This window comes from Carassius auratus, unplaced genomic scaffold (genome assembly GCF_003368295.1).
Source record: "Carassius auratus strain Wakin unplaced genomic scaffold, ASM336829v1 scaf_tig00216014, whole genome shotgun sequence".
NCBI classification, from domain to species: domain Eukaryota; kingdom Metazoa; phylum Chordata; class Actinopteri; order Cypriniformes; family Cyprinidae; genus Carassius; species Carassius auratus.
Window position 1 is genome coordinate 302,945 of NW_020528362.1, and position 17,706 is coordinate 320,650.

The 17,706-nt window shown below is 35.3% G+C and overlaps 1 protein-coding gene across 1 annotated transcript in view; it reads right to left on the minus strand.

Moving 5' to 3' along the window:
• LOC113096643 (alpha-actinin-3-like) overlaps positions 1 to 17,706 on the minus strand; it is a 32,252-nt gene that overhangs the window by 13,232 nt on the left and 1,314 nt on the right. The window contains exons 2-8 of the mRNA XM_026262045.1: positions 4,226 to 4,340; positions 3,424 to 3,543; positions 2,644 to 2,730; positions 2,429 to 2,516; positions 1,545 to 1,623; positions 1,133 to 1,214; positions 49 to 134 (exon numbers count right to left, since the gene is read on the minus strand). Coding sequence (XP_026117830.1) covers positions 49 to 134; positions 1,133 to 1,214; positions 1,545 to 1,623; positions 2,429 to 2,516; positions 2,644 to 2,730; positions 3,424 to 3,543; positions 4,226 to 4,340 — 657 coding nt within the window. The remainder of the gene's footprint in view (positions 1 to 48; positions 135 to 1,132; positions 1,215 to 1,544; positions 1,624 to 2,428; positions 2,517 to 2,643; positions 2,731 to 3,423; positions 3,544 to 4,225; positions 4,341 to 17,706) is intronic.

A 17,706-nucleotide genomic window follows, 5' to 3' on the forward strand; every position in this document is an offset into this window, starting at 1 on the left:
GTTTGAGAAATTTAATTGAAGTCTGATTTGACTTGTGGTGACTTTTACCTGCTCGGCACCGGCGAAAGCATGGTAAAAGCAGGACACGTAGGTCATGATGGCTTTCTCATCAGGTTTAGGGGTGTTGACGATGTCTGGGGACAAAAAGAAACAACCAACATCCCTTTACTTGATCTCTGTGGTCAACAATAATCTTTGGACATTCAGAAATCTATTGATCAAGAATTAAATTTCAATAACATTTCAAATCAGCACTTAAATCCCACAACACTGGTATCACAAATTATAATCACAAACCTAGTCGTATTTATGAAATATGAGCTCAATTTAAGCAGCTGTATCGAAGATAAGAGTATTAATAATGAGCTCAATACAGTTCAATGTTGATTCAGTTAATCAATTATCAAACACATTGTAATTAAATGGTAAAGCAGCTCTACAATACTCAACTCAGGTTAGTTCAAAGTTGATTCAGTTAAGTTCAGTAACAGTGTTAATGTTGTAAAATTCAACAACTACTAAAAAAATAATTAAAAAAGTATAATTTCATCACTAAAGCAGTGTCTATAATATAATATCCAGTTCAATATATTTCAATGTTGATTCAATTTTTTATCAATTATCATTATTCAGCTCTATAGCTTAGTGTTGGTTCAATTTAGTTCAGTTAAAACATTTATGAAACAAATTGAATTTCAGCTCTAAAGAAGCTCTACAGAAGCCAATTAATATTCAGCTCAGTTCAATTCAATGTTGATTCAATTCAGATCAATAACAGAGTCAATGTTTCAAAGTTAATCCGTTAGGACGTTTTTCAACTCAGTTTGGTTCAATGCTAATTTAGTTCATTTCAATACAAAGCTAATCTTTATTCAGCTCAGTTCAGTTCATTTTTTTACTCTCATCCAATATTATCAGTGCAGCTGAATCAATAATATACAGAATATCAATTGTCTTATAAAGCTCACCTGAGCAAGCCAAAGGCAAGTTCAAGTTTTAAGCTCAAACTATACTAAAACGCTGGCCCAAGTGCATCAAGAGTAAACAGACTGTGTCAAACAGACTCATGTTGTATACTACAGGATCTCGTCGACCTGAACAGGATTGATTTCAGAGGTGATCTCTGACTCACCTTCAGCGTCCAGCATCTTCGGGATGTCCAGGTACTTCTCTGCCACCTCAAACGCAGTGTTCAGGTTTCCAATAGGGTCGTCCTTCAGAGGACCAACAAAACCATTCACTCCATTACGTGGACACATGCTGTCATTTTTAAGAGTTGCATGCCTTATATTGCACTCTATATGTAGACAGTGCCTTATATTTAGCGTAGAGCTATCAGGTTTATAATGAATCATTTCTGAATCAATCATTTGAGCCTGCAAATCATAATCTGACTGGACAAAACAAGAGCTTTGGACTCAAGGATAAACCTTTCGAGTTAAGAGGATTGAAAAAACAGACATTGTGTGTTGATTTGGCATAAAGCTCCACACAGGGAATAAATGTAAAGCGCGAGTGACTGGTAGAAAAGACAGAAGCGGCACCTTTCTGAGTTTAGAGTAGTCGATGAGGTCTGGTCTGTGTCTGTGGATAAGGGCGCACAGAGCGAGGCCGTCCTTCCAGCTGACAACAACACACACAACATATGAGAAAACCTCTCAGTGCTGACGTACTGTATAGAGAGTAATGAAGATCTTTACAATTAGGTCCCATTTGTAAATAATTAAATGCATTAGTTAAAAAGAACCAACAATGAAAAATTCTTTAAAAACATTGATTTGAAAAACATTTAACAATACATTGTTGTTACAAGTTAAAAGTTTTATCTGTTATTATATTTAATTTGTATTGTTAATTTTAGATAATGCATTTAATCAAATAACGGGACCTTATTGTAAAATAAATACATTAATAAATCTGTGTTTTTAAACAGTATTTTTTTTTAGCATTAATACTAATGCTTATTATAATCTTTGAAGTAAAATAAATAAATAAATGTGATGACAATTGCCAAACAGTATCAAAACAATGAAGCTAAAAGTTATTGATTTAAATTAAACAAAAAATTGTATTAATGAAAAATGTAAATCTAATTAGCTGCATTTCAGGTCTGTTGAATGTTCTAAGTGTTGACTTTCAAATAAAATATGATTTTCCGCAAAATATATATTAGTACTGGTAGATATATTGACAGTATTGCCATTGATGGTATTTGGCATCACAACTGAAAATAAAGAATATTTTTCAAACACATGTGAGTTGAATTGAATTCAGCAAGTTACATTCACTTCTCCAAAAGTAAACAGCAAATACATTTATGATGTTACAAAAGATTCTGTTTCAAATAAATTCTATTCCGAACGTTCTATCTGTTTGAACTTTGTGTGGACGTCCTCTTCAGATGTGACGTGTGTGTCATCGCTCTCACCTGATGTGGAAGTTCTGTACGTTGACGTTCCTGTAGGGGGCCGTCTTCCTCTGACACCACAGCAGCAGACCCTCTTTAGCAGACGTCTCTGAGGACACACACACACACACACAGAAATACATTAATATGAAGTGATAATGAGTGTTTAATTAGTAACATGATCAGTCCGGTTGTGTCATGAATGTGTCTGATAAAATGCAAATGTGTGTTTGTACCCTCCACAGAAATGTCCTGGATAGCGAAACGAAGAATGATGGTCCAGATCATTCCAAGAGTCATTTTCACATTGCCATCAACAATCTCTGCAGAACAAGAGAGAGAATTTCAGATCAAGTAATATATATGAGATATATGTATGTTAATATATAATATACATATCAATTTAATATAAAAAAAATATATATATATATATATATATATATATATAATTATTATTATTATTATTATTATTATTAGTTAGTAGTAGGCTGTCAGTTTAAATATTTACATTTATTCTGATTAATTAAATTGTTACATTTAATAACCATGACTAATCACACACACACACACACACACACACCAGTTTTTCCTGAAAAAATAATAAGCAGCTCAACTTATTTTAGCATTGATAATAATTAGAAATATGATTTCTGAAGTAATGATGCTGAAAACATCACAGGGTTTGCATCACAGGAATAAATTACATTTTTAAATATATTCTAATAGAAAATAGCTATTGTAAAATGTAATAATATTTCACAATATTCCTGTTTTTAAGGTATTTTTCATTAAAAAAAAAGCAGCTTTGGTGAGCAGCACATGTAAAATCTTACCGACCCCAAACTTTTAAACAATTGTGTATTTACTGAAAATAAAATAATTTCAGATTGCATTATCAACATAATATTTTCATTATTTCTCTTTCTGTGAACAAAACTGATTGCACTAAATTAACTTTAAAACTGTCCGCCCTAGTTAGTAGTCTACATAGTGCACTAATAGTCTAAGTTTCTCACCTTCAGCACCAATGGACACCAGTTTGACTCCTTTGCTAGAGATATAATCCAGAGCTTTGTTGACGTTGGCGATCTTGTGGAAACGCATCTTTCCTTTGTCAGGCTTGGGCAGTCTCTCACCTGCGGATCGATCAGACCAAACTCGTGTCAGTTATCAAGGTAAATTAATCAGTATTTTGATGCTGAAGTGTGCAGCTGTAGAGGAACCGCACAAACAATGACTGTGTCCAAACAGGTTTCCCCCACCCTTTCCATCCTACTTCTGACATGTAAAACACACAGCTGAATACACAGCTTTACACTGTTTTTACAATTGTACAAAAAATGCACATCTCACTGAAGTCAAATGATGCAACCGGTTTTGTTTGCAGTTGAAAGCCATTTCAAGTTATGAACATATTTTGTTTGCTTCAGAGTACACTGATGAGTGGTTCACAGTAAGAACATGCATTAAGAGAGTATAAAAGAGTGCTTTTTGATTTCACATTCAGACAGCTGGTGATTTGAAAGATTATTTGCTCTGATTCTGACTAATGTACTGCAAACGAAGCATGACTCATCATCTGTGCTCTGAGGATAAAATAAGCATTACATGAATCATGAGCTCCATTCATTGCAACACTACTTTAGTCAGTCACAAACCTTTTATATATCACTGTACAAGACGACAGCTGGTTTTCCTTCAGGATACGACTTCATACTCGTGGCATGAAATATGTTAACCTTACATTTGCTTCACTAGATCAGTGCACCCTAATGTATGAGTATAATGGAGGTGTTTCCTAAATCTTCCTATCGTTACCTGAGATGACCTCCAGCAGCAGCATGAGTTTCAGCCCATTCCTGAAATCCTCTTCAATGTTCTCGATCTGAGTTCCCGCTTTACGCAGATGAGAGTTACACCACGCTGTGAACGTCTGGGAGACAAGGACAGATTATTCATGTTTTTCATCAGCAACACAAAACAGCTTATACTTTTATTTTTTAAGGATTTTGAGATAAACTGAGAAATGCAAGGAAAAGGTTTTTTTGTGAAATTGTGAAATAAAAAGTCACAATTACATTTTTTATTATGTAAATTCAGAATTCAGAGAAAAAAGACAGAACTGCAAGATATAAACACAATGTAAACTTGAAATTGCAAGAAAGAAGTCTGAATTCTGAGTTTAAATCTTTACATTTTATAATTTTTTTTCTAGTTTCTGATTATGATGAAAACTCTAAAAATGTAAATTAAATACACCCTCGCAATTCTGAAAAAAAAGGTAAGAAAAAAAGTGTAAAAGTGTTAGAAAAAAAACTCAGAATTGTGAAACAAAAGTTAAAATTACTTTTTTATTCTGTCAGGAAAAAAAGATATTATGAATTGCAAAATATAAACTAAAAATTCAGAGAAAAAAAGTCAGAATTCGGAGTTTACATCGCTGTTACAGAGAAAAAAAGTGTTAAAGAGTTTATAGCAATTGTAAATTTATATCTCTCAAACTTTTTCTCAGACTTCCGAGGAAACAAAGTCAGAATTGTGAGACAGAAAGTCATAATTACTTTTATTTTTATCCTTCTATAAGAAACTAAAAACATAATCAGATTCACTGCTTTGGTAGAACGTAAAAAATACTTTTTACAAGTTAAAAGTTCAACTTTTAACAAACTTGTTTTCCTTGTGTTAATTCCATTGCCATTCTGTGTGAACTTCTGTTTGTGACCATTCTGTTCTTTAGAAAATGATGATATTTTAACGTTTTATACGTCTAATAGTGCAAATGCGATTTAATTTGCACATTACAGCGTGTTTCTGCAGGTTTCCAGAGATGATTATAATTCAGAGATCTTATAAATATCCCTCTCTTCCAGCGTGTGCGATGCCAAGAGGACGTGATGTGGGTGTTAGGATGTAAATGAGTGTCTGTGTGAGCAGAGCGGCAGATTAAAGTATGAAAGAGGAGGAGGAGTGATGAACAACAGCACATGTAGGAGTTCTGATGAGAGAGACACGGATGGAGAGGTTGAAAAAGAGAAGGAGGGAGGATTGAACACACAGATGGAAGCCAGGGGTCACTGTAGGGCCGAGTGGGTGGGACACAAATATAGAGAGACGGAGAGGAAAGAGATAGGAGACCAAATGAGAAGAGCTAAAATGAGACAAGGAAAAAAGGGGAAATGAAAGATGAGATGAAAACAGAGGAGAAGTTGAGAGAGGAGAGAAGAGAGGTGTATAAAAGAGAAGAAATGAGATAATGAAAGTTGAGAGTAAAATAGAAAAGAACAGAAGAGATAATGAGAGTTCAGAGAAAAGAATGACACATGAGGCCAAAGAGAAAGAAAGAAAGATGAGAAGAGAAAGAAGAGAAGAAATTATAAAGTTAAGAAAAAGGAAAGAGAAGAAGGAGATGTGACAAGAACACAAAGGAAATGAGAGACCATCATTTCACCATTAAAAACATATTAACAAACAAAAACTAATTGTATAACCCACTAAAAAGAGGTTTTCATCCTCCACAAAAACCAAACCCTTATTTATACTCCAGTAATGCATTAAACAGATTGATTTTATTGACTTCCTTCCGTTTCAACTCTATCAGCCTTCCAGGTTTTGTCTGTCTGAGTAAGAAGTTGGAAAAAGTGCAAATCTCCCTGTTATTGAGAGAGTTTTTAAAATCATAAATGAACTGTTTTTGAGAAATTTAAACTTAACCCACTGAAAATTCCATTTAAGATTTTAAAAAGAGAAAATTTAAATCATTCACACAAAAAAACAAAAACAAAACATTTGCAGACTGTAAAACATAAAGACCAAAAGAGAAGAAAAGTGAGATGACACGACATGAGAAGAGATAATTCAAGCTGAGAGAGAAGAGAGGAGAGTGTGAGAGATAAGAGGAGACAAAAGAAAACAAGAAGAAAAGAGAAAACAGGTGGAAATCTGATGGAGAGAAATACACAAAATAAAGACACATGGTTCTTTCTTTCATGTTCTGTAAGGAACCCTCTTTCTAATTAAGACTCATTTCTCATTGTCTCATTACAGGTTCTTCAGATCAGTGTTTTGTTTCTGGGTTCTTCAAAGCAAAATAAAACACTTACTAAAAATATTAAATATTTTATTTGTTTACTTGCATGCCATGAGACCGATAACACCAGAGAACCATAAACATGCAAATGTGTTGTTAAATTATCTTAAAATCTCAGGGGGAATTCAAGTTAATATTTCAGACTAAATGGGTTCAGCGGACAAAAACAGTTGGGGATCCCTGAATATAAAAGAAGGTCAGGCTCCAAAAGTCTCTTAAGTTTTAAGAAGATCCAGCCCAAGCCTTTAGGGAACATTTAGAGGAGACAAAATAAAGAGGAGATGGACAGATTGAGACGCAACGGGGGAAAAGGAAAGGTCAAAAAGAGGCAGAGCAGGAAGGGTGTAAGGAAGCGCTGATGGAGGAGGGGTGACAGTGTCTAAATGTGGATGTCACAGGACACCCGAGACACAGCTGAGAGAGAGGGATTCCTGAGGAGCAAAGTAAGAGACACAACAGGAGCTTCAACTCCAAATCCCACCAAGAGATTTCTGATTTCTGTCAAAAGTCTGAACAAGAACAAAAACCATCCCTAGTCTTGACCCAAAAGATATTAGCGCTAATATGCAGCCAATAATATAACCCTGGGCCTTTAGATAACAGCCCTCAGGGAGCGCATGCAGCTGCCACTTCCACTCTGTTAAGTAAATTAATTTCCCAGAGTGCACCTGTTCCCGGCATGAGTGTGTGTTTGTGAGGGGGTCGATCTTTAAACGTGAGGTAATGTGCTATCAGCGTGAGAGGAGATGTCTGTCTTCTCCAAACCCCCACCGGACGGCCGGGGAAGCCCTTTAATAGGTGACCTTTCAAACCAAATTATGACTGACCTCTACACTCACTGTTTTAGACGGGATGCATTTAAAGAAGCACCCTGTTCCACTCCAACAAGTCACCATAAATCTCCAATTCACACTGACACTGAAAGATTTACAGTTAGTGTGAACACACTTTATAACTGAAGCATTGTAATTTGATGTCATATTGCATCACTGTTATAATAATTAAAATATATTTTGTTGTGCATGGAAATGCATCAGATATATTCAATCATAATCCATGATCAGAAGCCAACTGCATAATGTTAAGTCAGATTATCATAACATGAATTGAAACAATTTAGGAAATAAATGAGATGGCTGCCAACCAAATAAACAAACAAATGGACATGTGTTTTATTATGTATGTAGCAATAAATAAATGCTGACTTTATACACATTTGAATATTTGAATCTGACGGACCAATCAGAATCAAGTATTCCACTGAGCTGTTTATTTGCTCATTAATATTAATTAATGTGAGAGAGATCTGCAGGCCACCTGTTTATAGAGCTCAGCTGTGAGGTTATTAATGGTTCACCTGTTCATTAAATCAAACTGTTCTTTTTCAGAATCCGTATAATGCACTCATGTGCCACACTGTGGTCAGTTTAAATACAGAACAACACATTCATAAAGTCTGCATGAATGTAGTGGACAGGTCAGGCCAAACACACACACACACACACACACAAGGCAGGTATGCCTGTTCTAATGCCTCTAGTGGGAATGAATTATCACCTTACCAAAGCATGATCACCGAGCTGGAAAAAAGCCCCTGGTAACTGTGTGTAAATAAAGAAGCTAGGGCTGTATTAATAGCTTGTCATTTGTCTGGGTGGCTGCCATTGATTGTCCTGCTCGTTCTTCCTCTCGTTCACTCGCTCGATGGAGGTAACTGTCCGAGGAAGAGAAACGATGACGAGGCCACAGGAGACAATGCAACAGTTCCCTCCACCTGACTGCCGCTAACCTTATAATAACCTTAGAATAGTAAAACACAGCCTCTGACATCTCATTTCAGCCATTACATCAGAAACACACTAAAATGCTTCTCTGAGTGGAACAACTTTCAATAAATAAATAAAAAACAAACAAACAAGGCAATCAAAAGTTCTTCAAGGACCATATGTTGTCACAAATGTTAATGACAAAACTAATTATAATTATATAATCTCATTTCAACTGATTTTTCCATTAGCATGTTGCTAAGCTAACAGTGCAATGTGTATTTTAGCGCACACAAATATTGGATAAAATAATACTTTTCAGTACACTAAGCTATTTTCACGGTCTTGTTTTTTATTGACACTTTTGGGATTTAATGAAATATAGGTTTCAGCACCATTTTAGGTATTTTTCAGCTATTTTGCCATAAATACTCTATGATGAAGTATGGAACAGCCATTATAATTAAAGCATTATAATTAAGGTGTTTTTGTATTCTACTAAACTACTTTTCCTTTGTTGCTTTTTTTAAATATGCATTAGGCAGCAGAGTTCCCAGGTCCATGTAACAAAACAAGTCCAATTGTTAATCAAAACTAGCCCAATCACAGGCAAAACTAGCCTAATCACAGACAAAACTACCCCAAATCACAGACAAAACTAGCCCAGTCACACAAAAAAGTAGCCCAATCATGGGCACAACTAGACAAAACTAGTCCAATCAATCACAGACAAAACTAGCCCAGTCCCAGACAAAACTAGCCTAATCACAGACAAAACTACCCCAAATCACAGACAAAACTAGCCCAGTCACACAAAAAAGTAGCCCAATCATGGGCAAAACTAGACAAAACTAGTCCAATCAATAACACACAAAACTAGCCAATCATAGGCAAAAGTAGCCCAATCACAGGCAAAACTAGTCCAATCAATCACACACAAAACTAGCCAATCATAGGCAAAAGTAGCCCAATCACAGGCAAAACTAGTCCAATCAATCACACACAAAACTAGCCAATCATAGGCAAAAGTAGCCCAATCACAGGCAAAACTAGACAAAACTAGTCCAATCAATCACACACAAAACTAGCCAATCATAGGCAAAAGTAGCCCAATCACAGGCAAAACTAGTCCAATCAATCACACACAAAACTAGCCAATCATAAGCAAAAGTAGCCCAATCACAGGCAAAACTAGACAAAACTAGTCCAATCAATCACACACAAAACTAGCCAATCATAGGCAAAAGTAGCCCAATTACAGGCAAAACTAGACAAAACTAGTCCAATCAATCACACACAAAACTAGCCAATCACAGGCAAAAGTAGCCCAATCACAGGCAAATCTAGACAAAACTAGTCCAATCACACACAAAACTAGCCAATCATAGGCAAAAGTAGCCCAATCACAGGCAAAACTAGACAAAACTAGTCCAATCAATCACACACAAAACTAGCCAATCACAGGCAAAAGTAGCCCAATCACAGGCAAAACTAGACAAAACTAGTCCAATCAATCACACACAAAACTAGCCAATCACAGGCAAAAGTAGCCCAATCACAGGCAAATCTAGACAAAACTAGTCCAATCACACACAAAACTAGCCAATCATAGGCAAAAGTAGCCCAATCACAGGCAAAACTAGACAAAACTAGTCCAATCACACACAAAACTAGCCAATCATGGGCAAAAGTAGCCCAATCACAGGCAAAACTAGCCAATCATAGGCAAAAGTAGCCCAATCACAGGCAAAACTAGACAAAACTAGTCCAATCAATCACACACAAAACTAGCCAATCATAGGCAAAAGTAGCCCAATCACAGGCAAAACTAGACAAAACTAGTCCAATCACACACAAAACTAGCCAATCACAGGCAAAAGTAGCCCAATCACAGGCAAAACTAGACAAAACTAGTCCAATCAATCACACACAAAACTAGCCAATCACAGGCAAAAGTAGCCCAATCACAGGCAAAACTAGACAAAACTAGTCCAATCAATCACACACAAAACTAGCCAATCACAGGCAAAAGTAGCCCAATCACAGGCAAAACTAGACAAAACTAGTCCAATCACACACAAAACTAGCCAATCACAGGCAAAAGTAGCCCAATCACAGGCAAATCTAGACAAAACTAGTCCAATCACACACAAAACTAGCCAATCATAGGCAAAAGTAGCCCAATCACAGGCAAAACTAGACAAAACTAGTCCAATCACACACAAAACTAGCCAATCATGGGCAAAAGTAGCCCAATCACAGGCAAAACTAGACAAAACTAGTCCAATCAATCACACACAAAACTAGCCAATCATAGGCAAAAGTAGCCTAATCACAGGCAAATCTAGACAAAACTAGTCCAATCACACACAAAACTAGCCAATCATGGGCAAAAGTAGCCCAATCACACACAAAACTAGCCAATCACAGGCAAAAGTAGCCCAATCATGTACTTGGGGAAAATGGAGAATTGCAGTGCCGATCATTAGTGTTGGCATTTTTAATCAATACTTGACAAATATTTGATAGCAATATGGCGTAGGCATTGAGTCCATCGTGTCATGCAGAAGTTGAAAATTGACAACTTTTTGACAACTTTGCTAGCCAGTCGCAATCACCGAAAAAATATTGTGATTACTACTGTCACTATAACGCTGAACTAGCGTTATGCAAGTGAAGCGCTAATACTAATAAAATGTGACATACGTGTTCCACCAACATTTCAAAGGCAAGATTAAAGTTAAATACTTTGAGTTTCTATATTCAGCACATCACGCTATTTGGGTTGCTTATATTATACAGTTATATATTGTTTCAACAGCAGAATTGGGCTACTTGGAAATCATTGCCTTGGGTTGCTTATTTGCCATGGGTTAAAGTTTTGGCATATTGCATAAATTATATTTGGCTGAAATTCTGGTATTTTCTCTATTTTATATTCTTCCAATGATAAAAAAGCTGTAGGACTGTTTTTATGCTTGCTGTTAGCCTAAACAGTGATTCTCAAGTTTAGGGTTTAAGAGTGTAATGCATGACAGTGACTGGGGGTCATAGTTAGTTTTATTACTCAGATCTGGCAACCCTTCATAACACTGAAAAACTGAGTGTTCCTGATATATTATGATCAGTGTTCTCTGGGCTGAATTATGTTAATGGGAATGGAAAATTTGAAATCATCTAAAAGGAATGACATGGCTGCCTCCTTCAGTCACCCAACACACATACACACACACACACACTCGAGGCATGCAAGGACCTGACATCTCACATTTCGACATTTATCGACTGCAGCAGCACTCATTAATGGGTTCACAGAAGTGTGACTGAAGACTGCTGAGGATTCAGTGTGAGAAAGTCTGTGTGTGTGTGTGTGTGTGTGTGTGTTACTGAACGAGTTTCCTTTAAAAGTTCATCTTTGTGAGTTACCATGGCAACCTCATCTGCAGCTTCCTCTATGAGACCATAATACTGTCATAAGCATTTAACCCCAGAAATCTGACTCTTAATGCTTTTAAAAGTGTATTTAGAGAAGAGAATGTTATCTAAAGTTGAGATTGCAGTTCTGAAAAAAAAAAACAATCAGCATAAAGCATGTTTATAGCAATGTGAACACTTGTACATCAAGAATGTAATTTATGAATATTATTGTTATTTGATTGATTGATTTATTTTTTATTTCTTGAACACACTTAATTCTGGATTTGTTAAAATGTCATTTTGGGAGGGTATATTTAATTTCTATACTGCTATATATGGATGTATATAAACTGTAATTAAATGTATAATTTAATTATAGAAGAACGTGAATGATAAATATTACAAACTCCCTTCATTACAGACAGCTGAAGGAGCATCGCACTTAAACTGACTCCTCAGTAATGAATTTGGCAGATGGACACACACACACACACACACACACACAATCCCTTAGAGACCAGAGACCACATTAAAGATTATTCTTAAAATATCACCCTAACATCACACTCAAGCCTTACAAAAAGCACTGTTGGGGTACTCAGTAGTTTTTTAGATGGCTATACTATGGTCCTGTATGATTAACCTATTCATATTCCACATAATTTACATGGTAATCCAATGTACTTTAAACAGCACCCTGGTATTTTGAACATGTTCAAAAAAAAACAAAAAAACATAGTATTACCATTTTGGTAAGTGAAGCCAATGTTGAGATATAACTGCATATACACGAGCCTAAATATACATATTTCCGAACACTTAAACACACATAAAGCCATTGTGAGGCCTGGGTGTCCCTCTGCTAGTTTATAGTCTCTGCCCTACATGGTCACAGCTTCTGGAATAGTAACTGCCATCTGATCTGAGCACACAATCTCTCGCCCGCTCGCTCTCTCAAACACTTGCTCTCTGTGAGAATAATACAAAAATAAGAAATGACACTAATACACAATAGGACCTGAAACTCGCTAAAAAAAAAAAAAATCTTTTTCAACAAATGATGAAAGGAATCGCTGAGCCTTTGAAATATTCAAACTAAGACTGATTTTAAAAACTGATTTATGTGATTGATATTTTCTTGCAGCACACACACACACAAATCAAGATATACGAGACGTCATAACATAACATTCTTACTTCGCAAAATCACACAATACTGAGAATCTAAAATATACCATTTTAAATATAGGGGTCATTCTGTGGAAATGCATAAAATGTTTTAGGGAATAAAAGCTATATATAAGTATTCATAGGAGGTATTCATATATAAGAAGTTATAAATAAAATAATGATTATTGGAATAGGTTTTAACTTAAAAAAAAAATTATAGTCTACTTAAAAATGTCTTAATTCAGTGCATTACTTGCAATTTCTATGTAATAATTTGTGAAATTTACTAGCAATTTCTAAATGAAAATTGTTTTATGAATTTATTTTAGTGTAGGTAGTGAAATAATTATATTTTAATTTCAACATATACCCAATTAAAAGTCATTTAAAACAATTTAATTTATATATATTAACCATCAAAATGTAGTGGTGACGAATGAGGATATGCAAATTGGTTCATATTTCCCTGAAAACACAAATTTAAAAATAAAATGTGTTTCGCTTTACATGCTAAAAAGTCTTATATCTTGGCAATCATATTAGTCATGGGGAGAAAAATGTATTGTTCAAAGTCAAGTCAAATAGATTTGTGTGCAAATGTCGATAATCTAAATCTGATCTAAACTCAAAAGTGTGCCAGTGAATTCTGGCATTGAGAACGACTGCCATGTCCTCATGATATCTAAACCTTGACCAATAGATCAAATCACACTGAGAAGCAAGGGAAACATTGAAACTCAAATCAGCAACAGAAGTAGAAGTGGCACTGAAAGATGCATTTTCACACCACGGGAACAGACGTCAACTTAATTTGATCAGCAACTTTTCCCACATGAATAACCATTTGTTAGCCAATAAGGATCTTTACCAGACTTGTGTAAAGGGTATTTATAGCTCCCTGTTTTACAGTGCAGCTAGAGTCCCGTCTTGTTGTGCTGTATGTGTAGGTATTCTTTACATCTTGATGCGTTTCAAAGATCATTCCCATTCGTCGATCTTTGTGATATCACATATACCGGAAAATATGCGGTGTAGTCCAAACGAGTCGTTCGTTTGTTGTAGTTTTTGAAAAGTGATTTATGTTAAATAAAATATCTCCTTTTGAAGTGGACTTTGAACTTTGTAACTTTGCAGATCTTTGTTATGCTCAAACAGCAATATTGTATACTTAAAACTGAACAGTGAAGTGGACAGTTTAGCTACGTTAGCAATAGCTTATCTGCAGCAACAACAACAACAATGTCTTCAAACTCTTAAAGGGATAGTTCACCCAAAAATTAAAATTTGACGTATATCTGCTTACCCCCAGGGCATCCAAGATGTAGGTTACTTTGTTTCTTCAGTAGAAAACAAAAAAAGATTTCTAACTCAAACCGTTGCAATCTATCAGTCTTATAATGTAAGTGAATGGTATTCACGACTTAGAGAGTCCAAAAAACATACACAAACAAAACTAAATTAAACCCTGGGCTCGTGATGATAAATTCGTGTGTAAACACACGAAACAATAGATATGTGAAAGAAACTGAACAGTATATATATATATATATATATATATATATATATATATATATATATATATATATATATATATATATATATATATATATAATTTATCTCTGATTCGCCACAATGTCTGAACTGTTAGAACTCTCCTGAGTGGTTCTCAAGCCAGCGCATGACACGACTTCTTCTTCTTCTTGCTTTATGATGGATCACAGACTTATAAGTGCATTACCACCACCTATCTCTCAAATTGACTCTCCTAAATGAAATTGTAGATAGAGTGTCAGTGGTCCATTTGAGAGATAGGTGGCGGTAAAGCACTTATAAGTCTGCAATCTGCCTTAAAGTAAGAAGAAGATGCTTCAGGCACAGGCTGTTGAGAACACGCACAGGACAGTTCTATCAGTTCAGACATTGTGGTAAAAAATAAAAATAAAAATAAAAACTCTTAAATTGACTCAAAGCTGTGACTCCCATTCACTTCCATTATTAGCCTACAGACTGCAATGGTTTAAGTTAAAAATCTTTGTTTGTGTTCTAATGAAAAAACAAAGTCACCTACATCTTGAATGCCCTGGGAGTAAGCAGAGAACAATAAATGTAAATTTTTGGGTGAACTATCCCTTTAAGATCTCTTTTAGATTTCACTATTTGTAATTAAATCTATAATTTTTTATATGGGAGATTTCCAATATCTTTATGTCCCTCTAGGTGGCAAAATAAGATGCTATTCAAAAGGGGCCTTTTGATTTTGCTAAAAAGAACATTATTTTGTGTATTTTGTGTAATGCATTGTGTTTATGCAGTTTGAGGTTAAAAAAACACATTTCCACATACTGTACATTATTGTTTCTCCTCTATTCCCCGCCTTTTCTGAAACGCATCAATTTTTACAAAGCTCATTGCTCTGAAAAGCAAGGTGTGCTGTGATTGGCCAGCTATCCAGTGCATTGTGATTGGCCGAATGCCTCAATTGTGTGACGGAAATGTTATGCCCCTTAACATACTGTGATGTGTGTCCCGTTCAAAAAAAACAGTGCGACAAGACAAAAACAATAAAACCCTTTACAAACAAGACTTTTGTTGTAACAAGTGGGGACAAAATTATGATTTGTAATAAACATAAAACCATGTCTGCATTTGTGATCAGCGAAACAACAAGTGGGGCTCTACTCTGCTCAAAACTCGTGTTTGAATCACCAGTGGCAAATTCTTTAAATAAACATACTTACAGACTGTGAATCAGAACAGCCAACATTGTAGTCTTCTCTCCCAGGATCAGGAAACAGTCCTCCTTAAAATGAGCTGCACACTAAATATTAGTTTTTTGGGGGGATTATTAGGGTTTAACTGTTCTGGAACAGTGTTGTAAATACAACTTAAACGCTGATTTATAGTTGTGTCCTCTTTTGGAAGGCCAAACAAAGTAATTTAGTTTTCACCTACAGAAATAGCGAGAATCAAAGTTACACCTTCTTTCTTGGCTTGAAAATTTGGGCAACGTTATGGGCATCGTTATGCAAATCTTCCCACATCATGACGTAGACGTGGGGGCGTGTTTAAATGAGCCATTTTAGGATTCCGTGAATGAGTCTTTAACTTTTATTAAGAATATCTCTTTGAGTTTGAGACTTTAGTCTTTGCAACTTTAGGCATATTGTCTATTCACAAACAGCTTTAAACACTCCAAAGAGAAAGGAAAAGTTGAAATCGCATCATATGACCCCTTTAAGATCTTAAGATCAGTCATAGGCTTCCGGGAAGTGTGGTATCAGCTTTTCAAAGCCAGACTGTGAGAGAATTTAAACACACAGCGATGCACCGAAATTATTTCTCTATTTTCTGCTGGCTTTTGACAGATATCAGATGAAACAGCATGTTGACAATTACTTTATTGCTGGACTTCTGAACATGTGCGCTGTGGAGCTAGAACAGGTGCAGAACCTCCACCCCCAAGCAACCCCCATATTCGTTTCATTGCAAAATGATGCACTTTCTATATTTACACAGTGATATCAGCTCCTTATCCTGATCTTACAAGCCTGAGGATGTTTAAAGACCCTCTGCCATGCACTCAAGTCTGAAACCTAACTTATAACCTTATTGAAGCCTTTTATCACTGCAACAAGATGAAGTTAAGAGTTTATATGAGTTGAGCTTTTCTTATAAGCTTCATGTAATTGTTTGTCATCATTTGATCAGCTTAAATAGCCTTCAACGTTTAAAAAAATGAGTAAAACACGTAATCCAGAGGGCGCTAGTGGGCATGTTATTACTTCCATGTGAAAATAAACAACTATTTGCTTAACCAAATTGAAAGGTGTTAACACAAATAAAATCTATGGTTACATCAGAGGAGATGCTGGCTATGAAACACCACCGTGTGCACCTTAAAAAATGTGTGCCATTAAAATAGTGACAATTGACATGGTGATGTTTTTTACTAGCTATCAAATACAGAGGGGGCAACTTTACAGGCAAAGGAGCTCAGAAAAGATGGCATTAAGAATTGAGGGAACGAGGGAGCAGTACGGGAGATGGGCCGGCAAGGTTGAGGAGTATTTTTAGGCCATGTTTATTCACAGACTGAAATGAACCCTCCTTGCACTTCTCTTGCTCTCACACCATCTGTTGAAGTCTTTCAGCTTTGTCAGGTCTTACTAACATCCCGCAAATGTTTGAGAGACACCTTAATGGAGAGTGCCTGCACAATTAATGCATTTTGCGAAAGAAAAAAAACATACAAAAACAACAAAAACAAACATGTTTCCCACTTTGTATTTTAATATATTTTAAAATCTAATATTCCTGTAATGCAAAGCTAAATTTTCAGCGTCATAACTCCAGTCTTAAGTGTCACACGATCCTTCAGAAATCATGCTAATATGCTGATTTGTTCTCAATTCTGGAAATTGTTGGGCAGCTTAATATTTTTTGGGGATTCTTTGAAGTTGGAAAAGAGAGCATTTACTTATAACAATAATTAATACCGTTCAAAAGTTTGGCTGTCAGTACATTTTTCTTTTCTTTTTTTTTAAAAAAGATATTCAAACTTTTATTTAGCAAGGATTTGTTAAAAGTACGAATTTATAGCAAAGATTTATAGCCTATTGTTAGAAAAAGATTAAAAGATTTAGACTTTGAATAGATGCTGTTTTCTTAAACTTTTTATTTATTAAAGAATCCTGAAAAATTATTGCAGTTAAAAAAAAAAAAAAAAAACTATACTGGAGTCATGGCTGATGGAAATTCAGTTTTTCATCGCGGAAATAAATTATATTTTAAAGGATATTAAGTGAGAAACCATTATTTTATATTGTAATATAATTTTGCAATATAATTTTTTTAATCAA